Source organism: Rhipicephalus sanguineus, chromosome 8 (genome assembly GCF_013339695.2).
Source record: "Rhipicephalus sanguineus isolate Rsan-2018 chromosome 8, BIME_Rsan_1.4, whole genome shotgun sequence".
NCBI lineage: Eukaryota > Metazoa > Arthropoda > Arachnida > Ixodida > Ixodidae > Rhipicephalus > Rhipicephalus sanguineus.
This window is the reverse complement of record NC_051183.1, coordinates 4,258,509-4,286,131: the sequence shown is the minus strand read 5'-3', so window position 1 is coordinate 4,286,131 and position 27,623 is coordinate 4,258,509. Positions and strand designations below refer to the sequence as shown.

The 27,623-nt window shown below is 44.7% G+C and overlaps 1 protein-coding gene across 1 annotated transcript; it reads left to right on the top strand.

Annotated features, from left to right (window-relative positions):
* The first annotated feature begins 671 nt into the window (after positions 1 to 671).
* Positions 672 to 27,623, top strand: LOC125759654 (disintegrin and metalloproteinase domain-containing protein 10-like). Its single transcript, XM_049418681.1, has 15 exons — positions 672 to 717; positions 1,994 to 2,166; positions 7,372 to 7,464; positions 9,241 to 9,379; positions 9,548 to 9,699; positions 10,328 to 10,399; positions 10,745 to 10,872; positions 10,948 to 11,000; positions 12,466 to 12,571; positions 14,306 to 14,473; positions 17,816 to 17,951; positions 20,451 to 20,597; positions 21,572 to 21,803; positions 26,760 to 26,964; positions 27,620 to 27,623. Exons 1-15 carry the CDS (start codon positions 672 to 674, stop codon positions 27,621 to 27,623), a joined length of 1,854 nt encoding a protein of 617 aa, XP_049274638.1.

Sequence of the window (27,623 nt, the reverse complement as noted above, 5' to 3'; positions counted from 1 at the left end):
GCTCCATTCGTACAACAAACAAACAAGCAAACAAGAGAGTTCAGTATGCTGGGAAATACTACTCACTTGCCACTTGATACTTCCCAAGTGTGGCATGCACAACCAGAAGCAGCCTCCAGCTGCGGTGCTAAACCATCGGTATGATTCGCCTTATCGTGACAATCGCTGCCTCCGTTATTTCAACCAAAGGTAGGAATTGTTGGTTAAGTCTCATTATCACTTCAGCGACTGTTTCCCCACCGTTAGGAATTAGGAAGCTCGCAGAGATAAACTGGAATTGGCTCGCGCACTATAGGGTAATTTGGACATCATCGAGAGAGGCCTTCGTTCTGCAGTGCACATAAAGCTAGGCCTGTGAATGGTGATGATGATGATTCAGACTTTGTTATTACTGCCTTGGTGCGTTCTGTGCTCAGGTTTCCACTTCTTCCTCTTTTTAGTCCCCATTATCTTACCCCCCCCCCCCCCCCCCCCGCGTAAGGAAGTAGCTAGGACGGTCGTGTATTTGGCCACCGTACATTTCCTCTTTTTGCTCTTTCCCTGTCTGTCTCATGACATGCAAAATTTATGCAAAGTACGAATATAATACATATTCTGGTGACCATTCCTCTGGCAAACCCTGCCTTCAAAGCACAAACCTACGAAATTCATTCGTAAGGGCTAACAGGAGGATGTCTCGTGCAAAGTACCTCATTGGAATGCGTAAACTGCAGCTAGGCTAGTTCTCCTCTGCTAAGCACGAGGCTCGCGGGTTCGATCTCTGACCATGGTGTCCGCACTTTCATTGAGGAAGGAATGAAAGAACATCCATATACTTACATTTGTGTACACGTCAGTGAAGCTCTGGTGCTTAAAATTGATTCATTGTCCTCTACCATGGCGCGCCTGATATCATATCGTAGTTTTGCATGTGAAATCTGAGAACTTCATATTAATATGTAAGCTCCTGCACAGGAATTGATAGCAAAAATTAAGGCATCTTCGAACTATTCATGTCAAAGCTGAGGGAAGTGCCGGAGCTGGGCGGCTTCTTTGTTTCTATTTGTTTTTCTCTCTCTTTCTTCGTCTCTTTCTTTCTTTCTCTCTCTCTCTGTTATTTTCTCTGTTTTTCTTGTCTCCCTGCTTATTCTATTTCTTTCTCTCTCTATCTCTTTCTTTTTCTTCTCTTTCTATATTTGTTTCTCTTTCTTCCCGTTCTTAATTGCTTTCTGTCTATTTCTTGGTCTATCTTTCTTTGATTCTCTCTCCTTCTTTCTCTGTCTTCCTTCTCTTTCTTTCTCTCAACTTCTCTCTTTATCTTTTTTCTGTGCTATGCTTTACTTTTCTCCCGTCCTCCTTTCCCTCTTCCTCACCCTCACATCTCTCCTCCTCACACCCACTTCTCTTTCCCACCACCTTGCTGTACTATACTATACAAGGCTATGCTAGCTCTGCTCGCGTGCCTGGATAGCCAAGCGGTTACGAAGCTCGCCTTCCGATCGAGGGTAGGAGGGTTCGAATCCCGCTTCGCCAAGAATATCTATTTCTCTTTCTTGCTATCTATTTCTTTCTCTCTCTCTCTTTCTGTATTCGTTCTCTAGCCCGAAAGAAATATTGCATCCCACGCAGGACAAATCGGCGCACGTGTTCTGAGAGCGAAGCAGAACATGAAGAAGAGGACAAAGAGTGCGCGCGTCGGTTCATGATGATAGTTTTTGTTCGCGACTGACGGGGCTTCTCCGAGCCTAAACAGCTGTGCTGTTAGAAAGCCTGTTATCATTTTCAACCTATTAAAGTCCACAGCACAACGAACGCCTCTCTCAATAGTCTCAACTTTACCCTACACTGTGCGCTCTGATTTAATTGTATCCGAGCGAACTTCTTAGCTTCGTCACTCCATCTAACTCACTGCCTACATCGGTTAAGTTTCCCATCCCTTGGTAACCATTCTGTCGCTAAAAGCCGTGAAAAACCGGGCGCTCCCTACAGTACTGTTCGCAATGCATCTTTACAGGAACACAGCAGCCTAGGCTGGTCTATCCGCGTCTCTTGGAAGAGCGTTCATCCGATGGAAGAATGGTGATGCATTTGTACGATAATCTGACGCTTAATTTGAGAAAGGCGTCGGTGGCGGCTCGAAACTTCCGAGTCCTGGAACACGAAGACGGACACGAAGTAACTCATTTTGTAAGTGAGATTGCAGTTGTAAGTTGAGCGTCTGTCCTGTCAAGTTCTTTCCTTCCATTCCTGCTGTTTTCCGCTCATACAATTACAATAAATTTATTTATTTATTTATTTGTACCTAAAAGATCCCAACAGAACATTACATGAGCTGAGGGCACTAAAAATGTAAATAAAAACGAGAACAAGAAAACGGCAATGATGGTGAATTTACAAAAAATAGTTTATTACCGTAAATCAAATTACAGTAGTTACAAAAAACTCCCGGGATCCCTTATGCATTCGCCTAAGACGATTCGAAGACGAAAGCTAGCTTCTTCTTCTTTTTCTTTTAGTCCACGTACTGATCCTCCTTCGTGCCCTTCCCAAACCATAGCGCAATAAAGTACACGGTACAAGAAAGAGACAAGGACAAGTGCTCCCTTGTCCTTGTCCTTGGAGGAGCGCTTGTTTTTGTGTCTTTCTTGTCCCGTGTTCTTTATTGCGCTATGGTTTCTGAAGAACGATGAACAACCAACACGCCCAAACGTTCTCCCTTCCGAAAGATTTGTGCACCTTGCGTAATTTTGCACTGCCTCCAGGATCGGAGGCAGTGGAAGCTTTCTGCACCTCACCTGGATTTACATTGCATCCGTGATCTGCCCACCTTTCACGATACCATGTGATGACGTCGCAGTGACGTCACAATAGCGCCACAAATGTTGGCATTCTGTGACGTCATGATGACGTCCTCAGGTGATGATACTTTTTTGCATCGATCGCATTGACGCCGCCGACGTGGGACGCCGATTCCGAAGGCCAATTTGAGCGTTTGAAGAGGCATCTAAGGTTTTGGCCTTAAAATTAGTCTAGACACTCGATAGAAGGTCTAAAGTGCGCTGTATCACGTTGAGTGCAGCTCACCGAATGTGGATCTGTTTTTGAAAAGTAGCGTACTAAATAAGCAAGGAAAGGGAAAATAGACAAGCCTAGTGCAACGTACGTTAACTTGTAAATTCTGTTTTTTTTTTTTTGCGGTCATACCTGTGTGTACACAATGCGGATATTATCTATGTAGTGTATAATCTCTTTTAACACGAAGGTGTTTTTTCCGGGGTCCACCAAGACTTAAGTGACGTATTTCCGTCACGGATATGACGTTGATAAAATGGACCCTAACGGGTGAGAAAGAAAAACTGTAAGAAAAAATTCCACCACCGGGAACCGAACCTACGACTTCTTGGCCACCGCTATACATGCCCGGCGCTCTACCGAGAGAGCTACCGAGGCAGATGGACGCACTTTTAGAAAAAAAGTAGGGGTGTGCGAATATTCGAAAGTTTCGAATATTCGTCGAATATTACATTCGAAATATTCGTATTCGATTCGAAAATCGTGTATTCGAAACGTTTCGAATATTCGATAACTTCGAATATTCGAAAAATTCGAATATGCGATTCGATTATCATGCATAAAATAACTCGTCTTCCACATTTCTGCTGCGTTCGTATCGCTAAAAACGTTGCCGAGAGGAGCGATAAACATCGTAAGCACACGGAGGCACGATATCTGCCTGCGACGAGCGCCCCAATACGTATGATTTATTGCTGGTGCATCTCCGACGTGCAGTGCTGTTGGCGATCATGTAACCATACATTTTCAATATTATGCGGCAGTAACGTGCCGCACTACCACTCGTTCACTATGCGGGACCACTTCTGAAGAAAGACAGTGACCCACGTGACAGGTGGCGGACTGTAGGCACCTTCAGATACCCCAGTCTGGCAAAGCTTTGCCCCATGTAACTCCCTATACCAGCCACTTATGTTCCAAGCGAGCGTTCCTTTTCAGTGGCAGGGGGGGGGGGTTGTCTCTGTTACAAGGGAGCGCCTGCTGTCTGATCATGTGAAGCAACTCATATTTCTTCATGATCAAATGTATTCATTACTTTCATTGTGCCGTGATATTTGCTTGTGTTGTGATGTGCATTGTGCTAGCCTGGACATTGTGTTCTGGAGATAGCAGTGTATGTTGTGCTGCCAGTCAGGCTGTTAATGTTTTTTTTTTTCCAAATAGCTACACGTTAAATAAAATATTGTTACTCTGGAGGCATTTTTCGTTTGATATTCGATATTCGATTCCATATTCGAAGTTGGATATTCGTATTCGATTCGTATTCGAAAAATGTGATATTCGCACACCCCTAAAAAAAGTTAGTAAACAGATAGTAAACGCATGCATTTACTAGTTTCGAGCGTATTTTACTACCTTCGCGGCATCCCTTTACTAGCCAGCAGCTAGTAAAGATCGCAACTTTTGCCGTTACTAACCAAGGAAGTTTTCTTGGTGCTTTTAACTAAGTAACTACTAAGCCACCTACGCTGCCACATCTTTTGTAGATGCCGAAGTATACATTGCGTAATCGTGACTGTATTTAGAAAAATTTAAACAACCTTTATTTTATTGAGTACATTGGAATAAAAGTTTCGTGCTACGTGTTGGCACACATATAAGCAAATATAAGGGCGCACAATAATATGTAGAAAACATAAATTATTATTCTAAATTCTATGACTGCTAACCAGTAAACGGTGAGCTATTCCAAAGTAGGGGCATAAATAGTCTTCAAGCTGCTGCTAGAGTAGATATCGGCTGCGTAGTAGTCTTGATATTCTATGCATGCGTTTGCGTCTGTGTTCTTCTTTGTGATCCATTGATGCATCTATGTATGTTGCTGTGATGTGTACTTACCATGGTAATTACATGAAGTAATTAGCGACCATTAGTTAATGCACGAGGACAATGCCACTTCGTCTTTTTATCATACAGATACTTTTGTAATAGAATCATCTTGATATGGCAATGCACGTGCACATATAAACAAAATAGGCATAAACCTCTAATTCGCTAAATGTAGTCCACTAGAGTAAATACGGAAGTTGCTGGCGCAGTCACTTACAACTTAGTAATGGATAGCCATTCGAGTCAGCGCCATTCATTCACTAACTAGGTATCAAATTTCACTAACCTGCATTTTACTACCTTCACTTACTAAGAGGCTAGTGTTTTTGTGACATTAAACGGTTAGTATTTAGTTAGTGAATATGCCGACCTTTTTTTCTAAGAGTGCGTCACTTCGAAATGCGCCTTATATCTCTCACACATTGTCGCATTGTGCTATCTGTTGGCGGGGCTAGGCGGGCGTGGTGGTGCCGCCGTGTGTGAGCGGAGAAGTGAAGTAATGCGGCGTGACACTAGCGCCGATAGAGAACGATTCAGCGACGACGCAGTTAAAGCATGGCCTCGGAGATCGGGCTCCAAAAGCGCAATCTCGAAGGCCATGGTTAAAGTGACTAGATGCAAGCGAAAGACACTGGCCGCGCTAGCATCGGGTAGTCGCCCTAGACACAGTTCTTTGCCTTTCGCTTCGTGTTAGCGTGACGGCTCGCTGTCTGAGTAGTGCTGCTTCAACGTGCACGAACGGTGTTTCGCCGCCGACTGCTTCGAGTGATATCGAAGCAGTCGGCGCTGCAGCACAATGTGCTGCAGACGTCTGCTGCACAATGTGCTGCAATGTGCTGCAGACGGCCCTGCAGCACATTGTGCTGCAGCGCCGTCGGCACAACTAGTATACACATACTGAAAGAAATTATGCACATTGTGTGCACTTTATTTTTCTGGGTATACGTGTTGTCTAAACGGCCCTGTAGCACAATGTATCAACAATAACATAAGCTGCTCTCGGGCGTCCATACTTTCCATTGGGCCCGCCAAGCAAGCTCACATTGTAACGCGAATTCATTACTCGTAGCCCTGACATCAACGCGACAAGACTTTCGAACACTCACGAGCCACTGGCATACATTTCGCCCCTTGCCGCCGCCTGTGACGAGTGTCAACTGCAAGGGCGACCACGTGCTTTGCGGCGAAGTGGCAACAAAAAGAAATGCAGGGCGCGTTCGGAGGGCCGTATTCAAAAATTATTTTCTTCCTTAAAACAAAAAATGATTTAATTAGACTTTCTTCATTACTTAGCGTTGAAGTCTTCAATCAAACGCGCATGACGAGCATTTTTACTTGGACCGCATCAGCATGAAAAATACGGTCAAACACGCGACAAATCGCATATTTTCTCTAATTGCACAATTTTTTTCGGGAAGATTTGAAGTCTATTTCACCGCTAAACATTTTTGTGGTAAAATACACTTTTCTGAAAATCATATTATTATTAAGATTGGTTAGGGGGACTTTGAGATAGCTCAAGAAAAAAATCACGAACTTTGAAGATTTTTGTAGTTTTAAAGTACGTAGCTGGTAGTGAAACACAAAAATTTCAGAATTAATAAATAGGACAACTAATCCCAACCTCTGTAATAGCGCAAGCGTGTTTTCAAAGCTCAACGCATAAAAAATAGATTTTATACATATTTTGCTATTCGGCACAGTTTAACAAATACAAGCGAATTTCGAGGGGGGGGGGGTGCCAGGATCGTCAAAAGCTTTTTCGAACAAAGATGTTTTGCCGCAATACTTCATGTGGCGCAGGAAACTGGCACAAATTTTATGAGCAAAATCTGCGATGTGCGAGCGCCACGTATGGGACACTTTGCACGGAATGAACCATATATATATATATATATATATATATATATATATATATATACATATATATATATATATATATATATATTCATATATATATATATATATATACATTGGAGATAGAGGGAGGGAGGTAGGGAGTTGGTTTGTTGTAAAACGCGCGGCTGTCATACATCGAATACATCGCAGAACTCGCTCTGAACGATACGCCAATACTGAGTTCATTTGCTTCTGATATGCGTTATCTGGTCTGTTTATTGTAGTGTTAAGCGAGCTGTAAGCACATGCATATTACGCATGTGGTATGAGAAATGCATTTATACACTTACTGTTTGCAAGAATTACACAGATTGAAAGTGAGGCCCGTCCTGTGTGCGTGTCCTTGACGCGAAGTTAATTAATACTATTCAAGATGAATAACCAGACAAACAGGAAGTACTGCTGTACAGTAAACACCGCTTCACTTAACGAGACAAAGTAACAGAGTGATATTTGTATAGAACATAAATAAAGTAGTGCCCACAAGAAAATAAAATAAAAAAATGAGCGTATATATTAGATAAATGACAGCGCGCCGTGTCTACAAAAAAACGCAGTTTATCCTATGCTCTCCTTGCTCCCATTTTTCAGTTCAACGGAGAAGACATAGAAAGAAATCTTCATGAAGATGAAAAGCAGTTTGCGACTGTTCACGTTAGAAGAAAAGAATCTGGCATAGAAGTTGTAAGTGAAGCTATTTTTTCTTCACATACACACAACACAAATATATATATATATATATATATATATATATATATATATATATATATACATATATATATATATATATATATATATATATATATTATATATATATATATATATATATATATATATATATATATATATATATTTGTGTGTGTTTATGCTTGTGTGTGAAGGACTACATTCTTACGTAGTATTTCCTTGGAGGCCATAATTTACTCAGTGACGAAAAATGGCAATTCATCAGCCCATCTACGCTATTGCCTGAACCAAAACGGAGCTATGACAATACTGCTAAGGCGCTCTGGTTTCATATAAATTCAGTGACATAAATTAAGTTCTGAGAGTCAAAAATTGCACGTTCAGTAGGGCACGTTGCATTGTTATATGTATTTTGACTTAATATTACTGCAATAGTGGCATATATATATATATATATATATATATATATATATATATATATAATATATATATATATATATATATATATATATATATATATATATAGGAGAGCGTTGAGCTAATTCTCTTCGAAATGTTGAGGCACTCAAGTAGGGCAAGAAAAAAACGACACTTCTCTCAAAGGAATGAGGAACAGGGCCGTGTTGCTCGGCGTAAAGTTGTTTCGTAAACTGCGCAAGCGCACACATACCCACCGTCCTTTGAGATTTAGCAACGCTTAATATGTCGATGGAAAATGGGCCTCGACGAACAGGGACACGACAAGAAGGCAAACAACACAGACACTGTGTTGTGTATCTTCTTCTCGAGTCCCTGTTCATCATGCGCTGTTTTTCGTCGACAGTACGTACAAACAAACCCAAATTACAACCATGCTTAACATGTCAATAAGACTGCCTTTGAGAAAAAAAGTTCCTGGAAAAAATGCTATGTTTCAAGCCGGCAAAATTATGCGGAAATATCATGCGATATCATAAAAAAGACTTCGATTATCAGAAGCGAAAACGGATTAACTCCTACACCTGACGCGTTCCTGTCATCATTGTGTTTATTTGACGTTCTTATGAAATAAGGCACATTCAATGGGTTTTGTGATCACGAAGAGCTTTGCCACTTGCACTGTGTAGTGAAGGTATAGAAATGTTGAAAGTGAAGCGAGCATTTTATGAGAAATACAGAAGTGCCTTCTAACAGCGAGGCTGCAATGGCCATGTTCTGGCTGATCTCGTCCGTATACAAAAGACGCGTAGAACAACAAATTTCGGCTCCCCTCGCCACAGGTTCCCCTCGCTCCTTCTCGCCCCCTCTACCCTCACGCTCTTGATAGAGGTGCCCCTTGCCACCGCCGACGCCTCTTTCACAAGTGTCAAGATACTCTGCGGCGGCACTTCCCACCGAAAACTGTGTCCTTTTGTCTCGTGACGTAGTGATCACGCTATAGCGCTGTTATTAGCAGTTGCCCTTTGCACTCGCTATGGAACGGACGTTCGCTCGGAGGAGAAACAGCAGGAATTGAAGCAACGGCAATGTGCACAGAAGCGCTAACGGGCGCGAACACGACGTGAAGCCGCTGCCGCAGATCCTACAGTCGCAGCCGCCAGCTTAGTTGGAGGACTCTGAACTTTTTACCAAACATCACATGTTGCCTTGCGCTACATTGTGGGATTTCAGTAAGAAATTATTGACACCAGAGTGCAGCTTTCTGCAATTTAATAAATCATATTAATCAGTTAATGCAAGCATACAATAATGATGTATAATGCAACGTCCTTAAACATATAATTTATCCCATAGGAAGGTGTTGTGGGGCTGGATCAAAGGATTCAGCCAGTGCCCACAACGGAGAGGTCGGACGATGGCCTGATTCCTCACGTGATATACCAAATCGAAAGAAAAGAAATGCTTGACATTGAGATGGCACTGAATACCAAGGGTAAGTAAACAATGAAGCACCATCTCTAATCTTTTCTACGAACAATACAGGCGGTCGTGCGTCTGATAAAGTTGCAAATGCTGAATAGGCACCTAATTTTCTCGATTCTGGGTTCACTGAGCTCGTCTATACTTGGGGTGTATTTCTTTGCCATTTTTTTTTCGGCAGATGTTCTGACTCCTGAGGAAAGGAGGCATGAAGCTCAAGACCTTCCATCCCTAGTTATTATAGAACTCTTCATAGTCTCCGACCGGCTGCATCATAAGCATTTCACAACTACACACATGTTAATAGAATACCTCTGCGTACATACAAACTCTGTGAGTATCGATATGAGCATCGCATTACTTTTTCCGGAATTGCTTTCTTTGGTTAATTTAGGACCGTGTCCTCAACAAATGTTCATAAAGATATGTCTTTTATAGCGTTATATGAGGTGGTGAGTGAGTGATTGAAATAACTTTATTCGGTCCACAATAGACGCGAGTAAACTCGACGTCACCTGGCAGGCCCACTCGGGGACCATCAGGTATATGAGGTGGTGCAAAATTAATAAATTTTACGTTTCAATACACGATAACATGGGGAATCCAAAAAAAGAAAATGAAAACTCGAGGCCACTCTAATTCTTGAACAGCGTGTCCTTGACTCGGGCGTCGGGTAGTGGTACTCGAACTTCGGCGTTGGTGTGTCCTGCTGTGGCTCAAAGACGAAAGCGATGTTCATCTTTTTTTTTTCTTCTCAGTCGATTCTATTAATCCTATTGTATGTTCTGGCCTAGTCTATCGGGGGCACTTACGATTACTGTGTGATCCTTGACTTGTGACTGAATCGATTGATTTTCAATAATAATAATAATAATAATATCTGAGGTTTAACGTCCCAGATTTTCATTCAAGTAGCAACTATATAATACCACGGTGAAGATTCACGATCGCAATTCTGCAGGTCAACATGAGGTATGCGGACACCAGCAATCCAAGAGTGCGGTTCATGCTCGTCGGAGTTGAACGGGACTCGGTAAATTACCTTATTTTGCTATATAAATAAATAAATAAATAAATAAATATATATATATATATATATATATATATATATATATATATATATATATATATATATATATATATATATATATATATATATATATATATATATATATATATATATATATATATATATATATATATATATATATATATATATATATAAATGTGTGTGTGTGTGGATAGACAGTTGTTCAAAGGGCCAGACAATTACCAAGGAATATATGACTCATAACTGAGAGCTGATAATTTATTGCTCAACGCTAGAAGAAACAAGGAATTCAATATCTACACGGGCCCCTCTCCATTTTGTTTTCAGTTTAGCACCTATAGGAAAGGATATAGCATCTACATGGAAAGTTCCTCCACTCTTCAGGCGTTTCAGGTGTACGCTTATGGCAAAAGACAGGAATACGGTAACCCAGATGTGACGTATCTAATGACCGGGTACGTCAGCCTTTCTGCTTCTTGTTTGAAGATGATGAAAGCTACGCGTACTTAGAGAAATGTTTTTGCCCGCAGGTTTGACGTATTCTCAAGGGACGCTAACAACAAAATGAGTACCAGTGTTCTGGGTATGTTCGTTTGACAGTCGCACAAAAATCGGCGCTTCTCTAACTCCTTCAAGTGAAGTAAATATTGAAAGTTGGAAGCCGGTTCTGCGGAATCCCGCAAGTTGACGGAAGGGTTAAGAAAGGTAAATTGACAACCACCCGTTTGTAGCACGAAGCCACAAGGAAATCCATACGGATTTCACAGAAATAAAGCTTTCTTAGTTGCCGAAAAATTCGTGCTGGTCCGGGGATCGAATCAGGGACAAACGCCTTTTAGGGGCGATCGCTTTACTAATTGACCTAACCAGGAAGCTAGTAATTGGCAACGTGAGGGCGAATTAATCAACAACTCGAAGCGCGTGGACAGGGAATATTGCAAATTGGTTCTGCAGAATCTCGCAGGGTATTTCGACAACTAAAAAGCTTCCTTTGTGAGAAATCCTTATGGATTTATTGTGGCTTCGTGCTACAAATGGGTGGTTCTCAATTTCCTTTTGCTAAATATTGAAAGCATCACTACAATACTGTTAAGAACGTCCATTATTATACAAATATTTAGATAAGCGTCGTTGTTGTGTAAATGAAAGCCCGAAACATATGTAGAATGTCTATGAATGTCTTCTTCTTATTCGTTGTCTTTTCGGGCGGCTACAGCTCACGGCTAGATTTTCTGCCACGTCCCTCTGAGAACCAAGTGGTGGGAATATGTGATTTCCAGTAGCTAGTGTACAGATGTCCATGTAGGCTCTTGGTAAAATATTTTCTCCTATGGCTGAGTAAGTAAGTAAGTAAAACTGAGTAAGTAGGGAGGAAGCGCATGAATGGCAGAACGCTCACTACCACGTCAGTTATTGAGGGAGCGAAAAGTACAAAGTTAACCATGTAAGATTGAACGGCGCATGTTCAAAATAGGGCTAATTGTAAATATTCGCATATGTAGACCTAAGAAATATTACAAACATGAAACACAAATAAACTTACAGAAATGTATCCTCCGTTCACTGTGTTCTTTGTGTGTATTGTAGTTTAAACAACACACGTGTTAGGATGCAATGGCCTTTTTACAACACAGAGAGAAACTGAAATAAACTAGGTTTTCCATATCATATGGGAAGGCACTTTCTCCGTGCGCGAAGGTAATGGATGTGTTAGCATGTTTTCCGTACACTCTTAATCAGGCCCCGGTTAAATGCTGGTTATATCCAGGAAACCAGACGAAAAATGTCTGGTTTCCTGGCTATATCTAGCACTTTAAGCGGGACCTGCATAAGAGTGTAATCTTGAGCCATGGCGAGTTTAGGCACTCCCTACCATTTGTGAATTACACTAATCACCATATGGCAGCCGCTCGTTCATGTACAGCTTAGTCGTATCACTATGAGTCATTGCATGCCCTGTTCCTTTTTTTCGTATTCTCCTCGTCTTTGTGCGTGCCGCAAGAACTGAAATATCAAGATTCTAAATCTCATTTACTTGTCTTGAACAGGTATCGGCTACGTGGGCGGTCTATGCACCAGGCAGTTTGTAGCCCTTGGCGAAGACAGTGGTCTCTACGACGGAATGCACACGCTGACACACGAAGGGGCACACGTGTAAGAGGCATCAACGCGGGCTTATGTTAATATCTTCTCACACAAGGTTGACGATTCTGGCTAGTTCCTTATTCATGATCAGCAAATAACAGCGTGTAAAAAGAGCACAGTGAGGTAAAGTGTTAAAGGGAACGTGCCCTCCCCAAGCACATACCCCAGTTGTCTTTTTTGTTTTATTACATTCTTTTGCAGTGCCTGATTGGTTACACACTGAAGCATACAATAAACAATTACTTAATTAAACTTGAACATTGGCTGGACTCTAACAGATTAACTCTAAATGTTAAGAAGACAAAATATATTTTATTTAAACCACTCAACAAAAAATTAACACCATCTTCCCAAAGGGAACCCTGATGGGATGCGAAGCAGCAGCGTTGCGCACGGGTGACGTCACGGGTTGAACGGCGCTAACGCGGTGGAGAGGGTGAAGCGAGAGAGAGGTGATACGTACAGACATGTTTCAACGCGTACGTTAGGCGCTCGTCAGGTTTATTGCGCGTGAACCGACGAGTCGGCTGTGTAGCGAGCGGCGGTCGCGGTAGCGGAGCGAGCGGCGGTAGCGGCAGGTGTTGCGGGTGAACGGACGAGGCGGCAGCTGCGGTCGCTGCGGCGAGCGCGCGGCAGGCGAGGGAGAGAGTGACGTCAGCGCGCACTGCGAGGGTAGCGTGACGTCAACGCGCCGCTGCGGCGTGACCTACTTGGCACCGCTCCAACACCTGCGGCGACGGGAGCACGTTGCGGCGCGTTCGTACGGACGCACGGAGGGACAGCGTTACACAGGCTAGTCAAAGAGCTGCTTCGCATCTAAAAGTGACTCTGAACTCACCCTTAATTTTCAAGGAACGGTCCTTCAGCGTGTTTCACCAGAAAAGTTTCTAGGTGTTTGGTTCGAAGATACAATGTCTTTGAACACGCATGTCAACAAGCTAACGGTTGACAACTCTACAAACTTAGAGAATTATTCCCTCTAAGTTTAAAAAGTGCTATATATTGTGCAAATTTTTATTCACGTCTTTCATATTGTATCTTAGTCTGGGTTTGAACAACTACTACTAACTGTAATAAACTAGAACAGCTGCGAAAGAAGGTGTTAAGAATATTTGAGAATTTCAGTGGACACCCAAGCCTACTACCCACTGCTCCCCTCTTCATAAAACATAATATGCTAAAAGCTTCCAAGCTGCAGTACTATAAAATGTCTCTTTATATGTATAAAAACAAGCTTCCAAAAGATGAAGAACACACCCGTCATGACTACACCTTACGTAAAAGGAAAATACCAGTACCACCTACTCGCACAAACTACGGTAGAGCCAGACTTGAATATTGCATACCAGCACTTTACAACTCCTTAAAAACCAATATTAATTTTAGTGCCCCATTCCGTGTGTTCAAATCAAATGTGCGTGATTATTTGATGAAGCCATAAATATTTTTCTTTGCTCAAAACTAAATAACACTCATGTTCTGTGCGTCATACAGAAAGAGTGTTCTGATGTTCAATGTAAATACAGTGAATTTTATATTTTCTTTGTATTACGCTGTTTGTTTTGCTTACAAGTGTACATCTGTGTGAAATCCACTGCATGTGCTGCCCTCTGTAGGCCCCCAGGTCCTGTCAAGCTGTTTTGCACAGCTTTTTGCCTGGGGGAACCCCCCAACAAGTGTGTTGGAAATAAAGTGGATTCTGATTCTGATTCTGATAACAAATCTTTCAACAACTTATTCCAGGCTCGGCGCGGCTCACGATCAGAGCCAGCCAAATCAGTGGATACCAGGCGACCCGGGGTCGCTGAGTTGCCCCTGGAGTCGAGGAAACATCATGAGCTACGTCGACGGCGGGATAAACCACCATCGTTTCTCAGTATGCAGCCTGAGACAAATTCGACATCTCGTAATGTGAGTGAGACCTGTAGGCTGATCCTTGTTTTCATTCATTTACAAATGGTACATCGTCCTCTGTGACTTCAACAATACGTATTGCGTAATAACAATAACACTGTATATTGGACGACGGCTTTAGTAATTCGTATTTACTGCAACTTCTTTCATGCACTAAGAGACAAAGAATTCATGAACTCGGGATGTCGCTGAAGCCCACATTTCGACAAGCTGACTTTTCGTCAAGGCTGCAACTGCAATAGTTGCAGCCTTGAAGAAGAGAAGTCCGCTCGTCGAAACATCGGCTGTATAGCAGCAACACGCCGTGTTCACGAGTTTTTCGTCTCTTCAAGCTTCCATCATCCTCTGAACTTCTTTCTGCCTTCGTGCACTAGAGAATGCAAGGCAATGAAGAGCACAAACACAGCGCTAACTTCTAACGTTTGGTTTGCTTGCGCAAGCAACCCACGTACAAAAAGAATATATATATATATATATATATATATATATATATATATATATATATATATATATATTGTGATGACCAAGAACGACGCTGGGCTTCGGGCGTGCGGGCAGCATGCGGGAGGTGGAGAAAGAAGAAGCAGAATATAGAACAGCTGGCCCAGGAACGGGTGCTGCCTCTGTGTCTCTCATTCACCACAATGGCGCAGCCTACGAACAACGAACCGTGAGTGCGTCCTCGTGGCTCATCGGCGCTGCAGACCTATCATCCAAGCACCGCCCACGATCATGGAGCCCGTGTCCATACTACTGCCGGAAGCACCTGTGCCACCATTCGAGGACGGCGTCCAGGCCTCCTCGGTGGCCAAAGGGCAGGCTTACCCCGGCGCCGCGAAGACAGAACGCGGCTTCCTGTCGCCCGGGAACGCTGTTCACGCTTCCCGGGGCGACGACCTCTCGCTCAGGACTCCATCGGCACCTGAGCTGCTTAGGGATGCTGTCCAAGCTCCCTCTGATCCGGATCCCGCCACAGTGAGCACAACCACCACCTCCGACTTGTCAAACATTGCCATTGGCACCGCATGCGGATCATCGGATAGCGCCGCGCATCTGCGGCGTACCATCGCGCGACTCCGCCTCGAGATCAACGTCTTGATAGCGCGGAGCTCCGAGCTATGTCCTGCCGCTGTACCACCATTCTGCGCCATGAATGCTCTGTTGGCTGCGGCCGCGTCGCAAGACATTGAATCTAGCTCAGCCGAGAACCGCAGAGAGCTCAGTTGTGTCCTCGCACAGCTCTCACACCAACTGGGCCCCTTGGCATCGGCTCGCTCGGGATTTGCGCCTCCCGTCCCGCCACCACCGGCAGCGGCAGTTTGCCAACTGCCAGAGTTCAATGGCTTGCAGGACGATGCCGACAAGTGGGTGGCGACCGTCAACGATATCGGGGCTCACGAGGCCTGGACGGAACCGCAGAAATGGGCCGTGGCGGTAGAGCGCCTTCGGGACGGTGCCGCGGCGTGGCACAGTTACGAAGGCGTGAGGCAGCATTCCTGGGCAGGATGGTGTGCAGCTCTGATTGCCGCTTTCGGTCGGGTTCCCTGCGGCTCCAGTGAGCCCAACTCGACTTCCACCGAGGACGGAGCTCAGGAGGGGTACCACCTCGAGGCTGCAACTGCGAACTGCATCTCACCGGCAGACAGCTACGCAGCCTGGCCTGGTACAAACGCTGGACTGACGCCACGCTGTGATGCTGCCTCGGTATCCGACGACATAACATCCCTGCCAATGGCCGAAAGCATTTCGCATCCCTGTCTGTCGGAAAAGCTGCCCCCTTGCTCGCCATCGCCTGAGCACTTGGAGGCACCGGCCCGCATCGTGCTGGACGTTTTAGAACGTAATGAAACGCACATGCCGGCGGATTTCACCAACATCCTCTACGACCAGACGGAGGCGGATCTGCACGCTTTGAAGCATTCACTAGCTGAACGAGAGAGCGCTACCAACTCGCTAAAAGACGTCTCTCCAGGAGACACCAAGGCATTTGACACGTCTGAGATCGTCCTCATTGATGGCCTGCCCGCGCAGCACAAGTCTGTTGCTTTTGGAACGGCTTGTGACGAGGATGTTCCGGCTGCACGCAGTGCGGCTTCACGAATTACTGGCTTGAGAAGGTCAGGGCGCCATCAAGTGACAACGCTGCAAAAGCACAAGCCACGTCGCAGGTCAGCGCAGAAACCTAACTCCACGTTGACGCAGACGTCTAGAAGGACACTCAGACGCCCCTCGACCCGCTGCAAAATGCGCAGACGGTCGCGCTTGGTGCTGCACGTTGCGTTACCAGATCCATCATTTCCTACCCTGTTGTCGAAAATGTGGCGCAAAGACCAGCCTTGCGCGACGCACCTGCGACCATGCCTGTACAGTCAGAGCCGCCCGCCAGAATTGTCGCCGAGAGAACTCTTCGCCAAGCCGCATCATGTCACAAAACTAGGACTGCCGCGAAACTGCCAACTCCGTCCACCAGAGGAAAATGAGACAGCTTTCCCTGCCAAGTCGCAGCGTGGCCGAGGTCGTAGACCACCACGACACAGTCAATGTCGTCCCCCAGAGTCGTCATCGGCAAAAGTTCAAGCCAAGCCCAAGCGTCTAGAACAACATAGCGAACGACCACGGAGACATAGCAAGTTTCGGCCAGCGGAATTATATTTAACAAATTTCCAGACGAAGTTCCAGCGTGGCCGAGTCCGGCCACTCCGAAACAGTCAGTGCTGCCCACCAGAGACATTGTCGTCAGCCCACCGCACCAGCAGTCATGGCCGAGTGTGATGACCAAGAACGACGCTGGGCTTCGGGCGTGCGGGCAGCATGCGGGAGGTGGAGAAAGAAGAAGCAGAATATAGAACAGCTGGCCCAGGAACGGGTGCTGCCTCTGTGTCTCTCATTCACCACAATATATATATATATATATATATATATATATATATATATATATATATATATATATATATATATATATATATATATATATATATATATATATATATATATATATATATATATATACCGAATTCTTTGAACGTCATTCACGCTGGACCCGAGTGCAAGGAAGCGGCGACGAAACTTTCTTGGAAGCAGATTAAGTTAACTTTTTCGGCTGGTGGACCAGCCTTCGTCAGAGTAATCTCGTCACCACTTCATTGCATATATATATATATATATATATATATATATATATATATATATATATATATATATATATATATATATATATATATATATATATATATATATATATATATATATATATATATATATTGCTATCCGCGATGAAAAAATGTCAGAGGCCTGTTTTATAGCCTCAGTTCAAAAGGCATCTCTGTGCATACGTTACAGAATGCGGGGTTGGATGTGCTGGAATGTAAGTAACACTGGGTACACGAAACATGGCTGGTACCCCGGCATGGAAGTAAGGCCGAACGAGTACTGCAAGAGCGTCTTTCCGGATAAAAATAACGTTTCCGCTGACATGGTGAGCCTTCCATACAAATTTGAAATTCAATTTCACTTTCCTTAATTACCTGTTCACCAGCCAGCGGCTTATGCAAGTGGACATAGTTTTGAGGACAACGCCTTCTAAGGCTTCCTCAGCAAACTTATTGCACTGACGTGCAATTTTGTTCAAAACGATCACGATGATGTCGGCAACAGTTACTTCCGACCAAAATTCAAAATACTGCATTTACTCTGATTCTACCAGTACGTCTGTATGGCTGATGTTGGCTACAGTACTGGCTCATGCCGGCTTATTCTGGGTATCCGCTTTTACAACAGCAATACTGTCTTTACCTAACGTTAAGCCTACCAAATTTTCTGGACTGGGAAAGTGGCACTGAGCTCTCCAATATTCAGTCTGGTCACCTGTACGAATGCATACAGTTCTATCAGATACGGGCTGTTTGGAATTCGTTACTGAAGACAGAATAAAAAGCAGCCCTACCTTTGTCCGTGCCGCTTAGGCACTCTCTCCAAAACTCAATTTGTGTTGATTTTAAACAACGAGGAGAATCTCGATTCGTGGAGAAATATGTATTTAAGTGCTGAGCACTTTAGCGACCCGAGGTGTCGTATGCTGTCATCGCTTGGCTTAAAGCAAGCAAAACCATGTATAGCATATCTGCAGCATATTGAGCGCGCGCTCGCGGCAAGCAGCAGTCTTTTTCCTCTTGTTCTTCGAGCGCCTTTATGATGATATTAAGTGCGGATCACTTTAGGGGCCCGGGCTGTCGTATGGTGTCGAATGCTGTCGTCGCTTGGCGTAACGCCATAAAGAAATATTTTTTTTTTTCAGTATGGTAACGCAGGCAAAACCAAGTATAAAAATAGGGAAAAAAGAGGAAGCTAGCGAGAAATAAAAAGAGACAGAAAGAAAGGGAACATAGGAAGAAAAATATAAATAAACAGAAATAAAGAGAGAAAGACAGATAGCAAGAAACTGGAAAGGAGGAAAGTAAAGAAATAGAGGAGGAGAGAAAGAGAAAAACCGAATAGAAACAAAGAAGGCTGCCCAGCTCTGCACTTCCTTCAGGCTTGGAACCACTAGTGCGATGCTGCCTTAATTTTTTTCAAGTGCCCGCCGAACTGAACTGCCCCTACGTATGTATGGCATCACAGATTCCAAAGCATTCACGCGTGTTTCGGCCACTTTTGTTCACACACACACGCACAAACAAGCAAAGAAATGCCACTGAACAGGAATGAGAACCGGGCAAGTTGGTAAGGATATGTGGCGAGTAGAAGCCAAAACAGCGCAAAATAAACGAGGACTATGGATGAGGGGACACAACAGTGTGAGCACTGCTTTCAACTGAAAATTTTTATTTAAAGAACGTCTTAACATTCTAATATCTGCGCATGCTTTTACAAGGCACACAAAAAAACAACCCATGACGACCACTCTTGGTTAGAGATAAGGAAAGCGATCTTATCGCTGGGCTGTAAACGATTGCAGTAGTCTAAAAAGAAAATTTCCTTATCCGGGAGGACGATCGACTGCTGACTAGCGCAGTTACGACCTGCATTCTGTATTCTGTAGGCCTCAAAAATTTCACGCGTCAATTGGTCGTGGGGGCGGAAAAGAATCCTTGTCCGTGAAAATTCCGCGGTGCACCGGCATTGCCAAGTGCGTCGAGCAAACAATCCCACTCAGGGCATTTGGATGCTCCCTGAGGCGCGTGTTTACACATCGCCCCGATTGACATATGTACAACCTTCCACACGTGAGGGGGATGCTGTACACGACATTAATGGCACACGACTCAATACATTAGTATGCTTAGCAGGACATGAATCTTTAACCGTTGGGCCTTTTTCCACACGTTTTCGCACCACTGTGCAGACATTGCCTACATTATTCTTGGCTGAAAAAACCACATCAAATCCATGACGAGATCCCACCTTTTTTTTAGCCTATGCGATAGTTGGTGAATGTATGGTAAAACGGCAAACTCAACACGGCAGAGCTCGTGTTGCGCCCACTCTTCCTTAGTCCTTGCTCATTTTGCGCTTTTTCGCGTATACTCGCTATGGAAAGAAAAGCCCCCGGTAGTTCACTTAGACTGCAGTGTAATCCACACAGGTTTATGAAGAAAATAGTGATTATACCGAGCAAACATTTCCCACTTGTAATAGTTCGCTTGTAATAGTTGCACTTGCAATAGACTGCAATTACAAGTGTAAATCTGGAGAATACGAAAACGTTCCCAGAATGGTTCCTGCCCAACGGGATATCATAAATGCGCGAAGTGGAAGGGCCGTTAATTGTTAACCGCTTAGAAACATTGAATGTGTGATCAGCTAATGTCCACTCTGTAATGCTCTAACTGGTATTTGTGCGGAATGTTAGGTTCTGTGATTGTAGGAAAATTGGCCACACGTCACGCAATTTGCATGCTCTGTTTCGCCTGAAGTACACATGTAATCTTAGACTTCCAATGTACTTTAATTCCTCCGTATTTTTTTGTTGGCTTAGGATTCTCCGGACGTGTCAAAATGCATGGTGAAATGCCAATACCCAGAGGTCCGCCAGACATGCCGATACCCACCCTGCTACACGTACACCACGATACACAGCTCTATCGTACATGCACTGGACTACACGACCTGCGGAAAAGGCGAGGTAAGCGCGAAGCTTGGAAATATTAATAGGGGACACATGCATGAGTAGGTTTAAAAAGTTTGCATGTGCAAGACTTTGTAAACTTCCCAATCCTCTGAAGACCCAGGCGATTTTCGACTACGCTTCAGACATGGTTTAAATTTATACCTGAATCTTGTGACGCAGAAAGGGCGTGGTTCACGCGGGATGGGTAATTATTTTACAAAGCGGAAAGAGCAACATCGAAATCGAAACTGTACAACTGACCAGCTCAAAAAAAAAAAAAATTGGGCCAGTTGATTTTGATTCATGATGGGAAAGGGCGGTTAGAACGACGCACAGAATAGAAGGACACAGGACGTCACTTTACTAGCAAATCACACGTGTTATGCAGGAAAACATCCTTTATAGCAGAGTTAATCTCGATAAAGCAAATGAGCCGAGAGAAAAAGATGAAACCACACCAACGCTCAGCAAAATCGCTTCAGGTGTCGTTCTACACAGAGCGAGATAGTCGAGGCTTTCCATATATCGGCGGGGAAGGGTCTAGTTGTATAAGCCATCCTTCGCTTAATGTGCAGGAAGCTGAGCTAGCCTTTCTCGGACGACACGTGCAGTGATTGTGCTGCACGTTTGTGTGACTATCTTTTTTTTTGTCGACTCTCTCGAATTATCGAGATTAACTGCCCTGTAAATAAAGGTTTTCCTGAACAAAATATGCCATTTGCCAGCAGCGCATCGTCATGAGTCCTATTCTTTGTGTTGTTTTAATCGCGACTTTTAACATCATGAATATAACTGACAATCCATGCTGCTGTTTTATGTATGCATGAATTCCGACGTACGCTCGCTAGAATATTGTTCTGCGTACTGCTAAGGCGCATCGTACAATGATAACAGAATATTATATTGAAACCGCGCGAACGACTGGACAGGTAAAAGAACAGGACCACGGCACAGGTGATCTAAGGACGGAACCTTTTTGATTGATTCAGGTTTGCATCCGAGGTGTGTGCGGACGTATTAAGGCTGACACTCCACAACAACCCCATCGGCCATCGAGAGTGCCTGCAATACCCGCGACCCAAACACCACAAATGACAACGACTACAACGATGATGACAACGAAGCCTACAGAAGCCCATACGACTGAGTGCCGTTGCGACTGCAGCCCTACGGCGTCTACAGCACCTACACAGTACGGACCGCGTCTACCTCCTCCTACACGTATGAATAGATGGTATCAGGGGAAGTAAAGGAAATGTTACGCTAGTAAAAAGAAACTGAACAAACATGGCTGTCGTTTCTTTTAAACATGTCTCACAGATAGCCTTGTAGGCACTCCTTCACAATGATTCTAAATAAATACCTTTTTTCAATCTTTTAGGGGCGGAGCACCTTAGGGTCTCGCCTTGTCGGCGTGTCATGTCGTCGTCACGGTCCATCATAAACGGGTACGTGCCACAAAAATTGGATAAATCCTGCTACTCGCCACTGGTCCATTACTATGCATTTTGTGAGTTAGAGGTTCGTCGTTACTGCCTAAAACATTATGATTGGCTTAGCAGCGGTGTCAGAATCCCCGACAAAACTCACCAAGGCGCTCAAGTTTCTCATCTAAAACCAGAGACACAAACGTGCATCTCTACGGCAAAGTCATCTATCTGAAACACCACTTCTCGAAACATATCTGCAAAGTTATGGTGCGTTAGTGGACCGGTGGCGAGTAAAGCAGTAAAGAGTAAAGATTTTGCTGTGGGATACACCGGCGCACACTACATGCTTCCCCCATCCCCAGGTTTCACGTTAGCGGAGCTAAATCACCCTTTCCTACATGCTTCGCTCCTCTTTCTAAACACATTGACGTCGGCAGTGAATTCTTACAGTGAAGCCGTCTTAGTCTACCCTCTGACGTCGTCGTAGTAGTGGCGTCACGCAGGTCACGTGATTGACCAGATCAGGGAGTGAATAAAAAAAAATAAAACTAAGTTTTAATGATAATCGATATGTCAATGGTGCTGGAAGTGATGGTGATGATTATGATGATGTTGATCATGCACGTGATCTCTCTATTCAATCAAATACACTCGTGCGCTTAGAGCTTCGCTGTCCGACGGTTTTCATGGCTTGGAACTGGCCTAAATTTTTCTCTCTTTTAAGTAAAATGTTTCCTACTGAACTGGCACCCGTTACGGAGGAACAATGCCACATGGAATTTAGATGTAAGTACACTTATGGTGTAGACATCGTATGCTTACAACTGCGAATGTTTTCCCGAAGTATGACTGCAGACGGCTGAACGCAAAGGGGTGCGCATGGGGAGGGGGGGAGGGGTCCTCAGTCAGACATGTCCCGTCATTGTTTTAAGAGCAGGGTCATGGCCACGCAGTTTTTTCACGATAATGGCGGCCGAAGGCCCCTGATGTTGCATCCAAGAACTGTTTGCTTCCCATCTTTACTCCCGGAGAGCCAGGGACCAAAGGCAGGCCATTGCGAGAAGCACGCACTCACTCCATTTCCATTTCTTTTTCATACATTGTGAAGTATACTGCGTTCTGCACGCGACCAACGGGGGGGGGGGGGGGGAAGGGGGGGCAGCAATGATAGTTTTGCCCCCCCCCCCCCCCAATGGGGAACCCTGCGCATGCCTATGGCTAAACGTGAATTTATTTCAGTAATAATGTTTATAAATGTAACAAAACGTGGCTCCCTTCGACAGTTTAGTCGTGACAGTCATAGTGATATATAAGTAGAATGTATGTGCGCCACTGACCGCTACTAGACTGCCATCATGAAAACTTATGTCACACGGGTGGAATGGCGCAGCGTTACGTGAAAGGTGGTAATGACGACAGCGTTTCCAGAACTCCTGCAGGTTTGTTTGCCGAAACGCCGCAGAGGCGCGAGTGCATGTATCCTACCATTTCCTTTAGAGTTTTCAAGCGTGAAAGCACGAGGTAAATTGAGAGGAGTTAGACAGCGTTGCTGCTTTTAATCACCGATAGGAGACACTAATGACGACAGTCAGTTAGCCGGCGTTACCCAATACAAACAAGCATTAGCAAAAGGTAGACATTAGCAAGAAGAAGAAGAATAACTTTTATTGAGGGAAAGGGAAGGGGTCTAGGAGCTAGATGGGTGGGGCCCCATGTCCAAGGCTCCACTGGCTTGTGCCGCCAGCCGGACATGGTCCAGAAGCGCTAGTTGCCCCTCCGGGTCTGAGCTAGCGAGGAGTGCCTCTCATTACTCCAAAGAGTTTTCTATGTTGTACCTATGCTGTAGGCAGTTGAGGTTATTTGGCCTTTTTACTGCAACCCCATGAGATATGGTATAGGGTTGGTGGCGAGTCGCGACACCACGGACAATCGCGCCCATGCAACATCGGAAAAATTTTGTGCAATCGCAACAAATTTGGATATAGGCCTCGTGCGCTGCTGTTTCAAATCGGATATGCAGCGCCACTGCGGCGGCTGCTGGCAAAATGTCCCTGTTCCTTCCGTACCGCCGCGCTTGGCCGCAGCAGGTTGGCAATGACGCCTAGCAGCGCAAGCGTGTGTACGCGGCGAAAAAAGTCGACTTCTATCTGCTCTTGCGAGTTCGCATGTCATAAGAGCTACAAGAACACGGCCGGGAAACTACCGAATGTGCAATTTTATCATTTTCCATGGAATTCGTACGAGGCTGATCGGCGAAAACGTTGGATCGCAGCCGTTCGGCGCGCCCGATAACCAAACTGGTCATGTCTTCGCACAGTTTCTTTCGATTTCTAAACAAGTCACTGGCTATTGACACCCTTCCTCGCCCTTACTCCCGAATTTTTTTTTTAATTTTGCATGTGTATGTATCATAGGTCGGCAAACTCACTCATGAGTCGACTGACTCAGATCGGGTCGTGAGTCTGAGTCTGGGTGAGTAATATTTTGGTGAGTTTGAGTTCGAGTGAGTCCGGTTTGAAGAAAATTTTAGCGAGTCAGTCCGACTGAGTCCAGTTGAGGGAAATATTGGTGAGTCTGAGTTCGAGTGAGCCCTAAGCGCAATATATATTTCTTGAGTGAGCCCGGGTGAGCTCCACCTTTTGCTGCCGACTTGTGGTCCTATGTACTCATCTTCAGCATTACTATCAGCCTTATATCGGCTTAAGTTCATACTCAAGTCTATTCACACATATCTCAGCACACTAGGATTCACGTGCCACCTTAATATTTATTGATCAGAGGTATGAGTTAGAGGAAGGGGTGCCGTGACCTCCCCCAGCAAAATCTTTAATGGGAAGCTCTTGATAAAAATATCTCTTGTGAGTTGCATATTTCATAAAAATGTCCTTACTGGATTGATATACGATAATGATGATATATGATAACTCGTATTTGAAGGTGCTAGATCGAAAGGCGTATCGTAGAGCACCGATTATGTGAGATATTGGCGTTAAAAAAGATTGACACTATGATCCAAAAAGCTCATTTTACGGCAACGGACTAATGAGTCAACTCACTCAGGCTCACTCAGACTAAGGTGAAGCCATGGGTGAGTCCGGCTGAGTAATGTATAGGTGAGTTTGAGTCTGAGTGAGCCCGGTTGAGAAAAAGTTGAGTGAGTCTGAGTCCGAGTGAGCCCTCAGAGCAAAATATATTGCTTGAGTGAGTCTGAGTGAGCTCCATTTTTTTTTGCCGACCTATGATATGTATACACACACACATTGAAACGCGCACGGACGAAGATACATAAAGTATGATTTAACCCCCACCGAAAAAAAAAAAGTTCTGGCTGCGCTACTGCCCCAGGTAATATTGACACATTGTTGGTTCCCTTGATCCTCTTATTTACTGTCCGCCCGAACGGAGATTTGTGGCAACGATTGCGGCGCAAGACACTCCTCTGCAGTGCCAAATTGGTCGGCTGTGCACGACTGTAGGACTGAGGGGCCTCAGGATCGGCTTCATGATCGCACGACCTAGACAAAAAACACAGTTGCACATGTTCAAAAATATAATTTAGCAAAGTGTTTGACGTACCAACAACGCTAGAAAACTAAAAGACGGGAACTTCATGCGGTCTCTATCTTTTTATCGTTGCTAATATGTCATTTCAACTACCCCGCTTCTGCTAATGCACGCCGGTCACAGGACAAGCGACGCGCGAGGCTGCCGATAAAAAATATCGTACGCCAAGAAAAAAGTTTACTCGCTTCTAAACGCTCGTCGTACTCCAGGCTTTTTATTTGTGCGACGCATTTTCCGAATATTTTCGACGGACCGACGGCACTTGGAGTTCTTCTCTCACGCAGTAAACGTGATTAGCGGCGTACAAGTCGCCACGCCGAAGCGAACTACTTCGTTTCAAGTGTTCCTGAACGTTTGCTATCCGTCCGTAGCCGCAAAAAAGCAAGCATGGCTTGTTTTGCGTCCACATTTTCACGCATCGACGTTCGCCACACACAACTTCGAGGTACGCGCCGGGAGGAGAACAGGGACAAAATGCGCGAAGTGGCCGCATTGGCGCTGCGCATTCGGGAGAGCGGTGGCGCCATCAACTGAGCGCACGAGGACTATACCCCCGTTTGAACTCTACGGAGGTCCACTGCGTCTTCCCCTTGAAGAGATTTGTGGGGGACGCCATATTTCTGCCGTGCGCATCGCTGATGAGCAAGAAGCTCTCGCGGAGCCATCCGAGCAGGGTCACTGTCTTCCTCCTCGCGAAGGCCATCGTGTGTAGTGTGGGGTGGTGGTAATTGGGAGGGAGGCTGGTGCTCCGCTCGGTTCGTGAGCGCTCGAGCTAGAGCGTCCGCCCTCTCGTTACCCTCTAGGCCTGCATGTCCTGGGCACCAGACCAACCTATAAGGGTTTTTCAATTCGTTTCCCAAGAGGTTGCAAATCTTTAATGGGAGACGGCCTTTCGTAAACAGTCGGCACGCCTCTTGCGAATCCGAGATTATGGTGATGTACGCCTGCCCGGCACTTCGCTCTCGATTTTTAATCGCCAATGCGATGGCGAAACACTCGGCCTTGGCGATTGAAGACGTGTACAGGGATGCGCTGGATACCAGGCTTCTCGTGTCGCTGCTCACTATTGTGACTACTGAGCGCTTCCAATTATATCTGGAAACGTCCACGTATAGCACGTTCTCATTGCCTCTGACTAATTTTCTGATCCATTTTATGCGCCCCTCTCTCCTTTCTTTTGCAGCTACATTAATCTCTCAGAGGAACCGTCTCAGCCAGACGAAGTCGGGAAGGGAGATCCTGATAAGGGCGCGCATTCCACCGCACTCGCAAAACATGGACGAGGGGCTGGTAGAAATACAAGAACCAGTCCGAAGGCATATCTCGATCGCTCCAATCCCTAGGAACATGACCAAAGAACGACATAAAGACATTAGCAAGTGCTGGAGGTATGCTAAGAAAGAAAAGTTAGTTAGGTTCACTCGGAAATAATTATTGTGGATATCACAGCATGTTTCAGAAATTGAGAGGAAGAGGCCGAGGAAGTAAGTGTCTTCAAAATGGCCATCACTTGCATGACAGTCTTATGCGCCAGCACAGTGGCTTTTCAGCTCTGTGACCAGGATGTTGCCTTCGTTTGGCACTCGAATCAAAATAGCTGAAGAACCCATTGGTTAATGAAGTATGCAATTGATATCGCAGCACTTGATCTATAGCATATTATAAACATAATATTTTCATTAGGAAATTTCCCTAAAGTTCTTCGGGTAGGCCAAAGTTTTTGTTGTTTTAAAGGCGACGATAAAACTAAAATATAAAATTACAGAACTCTTTAAATTCGGTCGGCATTTTCCGAAGTGATCGAAAATTAATATCCGTCACGACACCACCACACCTGACGTCAACGATTAACCCTTTTAAAGTTAACCCGGCCAACATCACGATGCGCCTTTGACAAAGATAAGCCCAGCTATCCAAACATCGACCAGGCCGTCTGAGGCACTTTATTCTTTTTATACAACATCTACAGTGCTAATGCACTAGCCATTGTACTATCGAATGTACACTCTATAGTACAATTGACATCTCTTGTTGTACACACAGATGA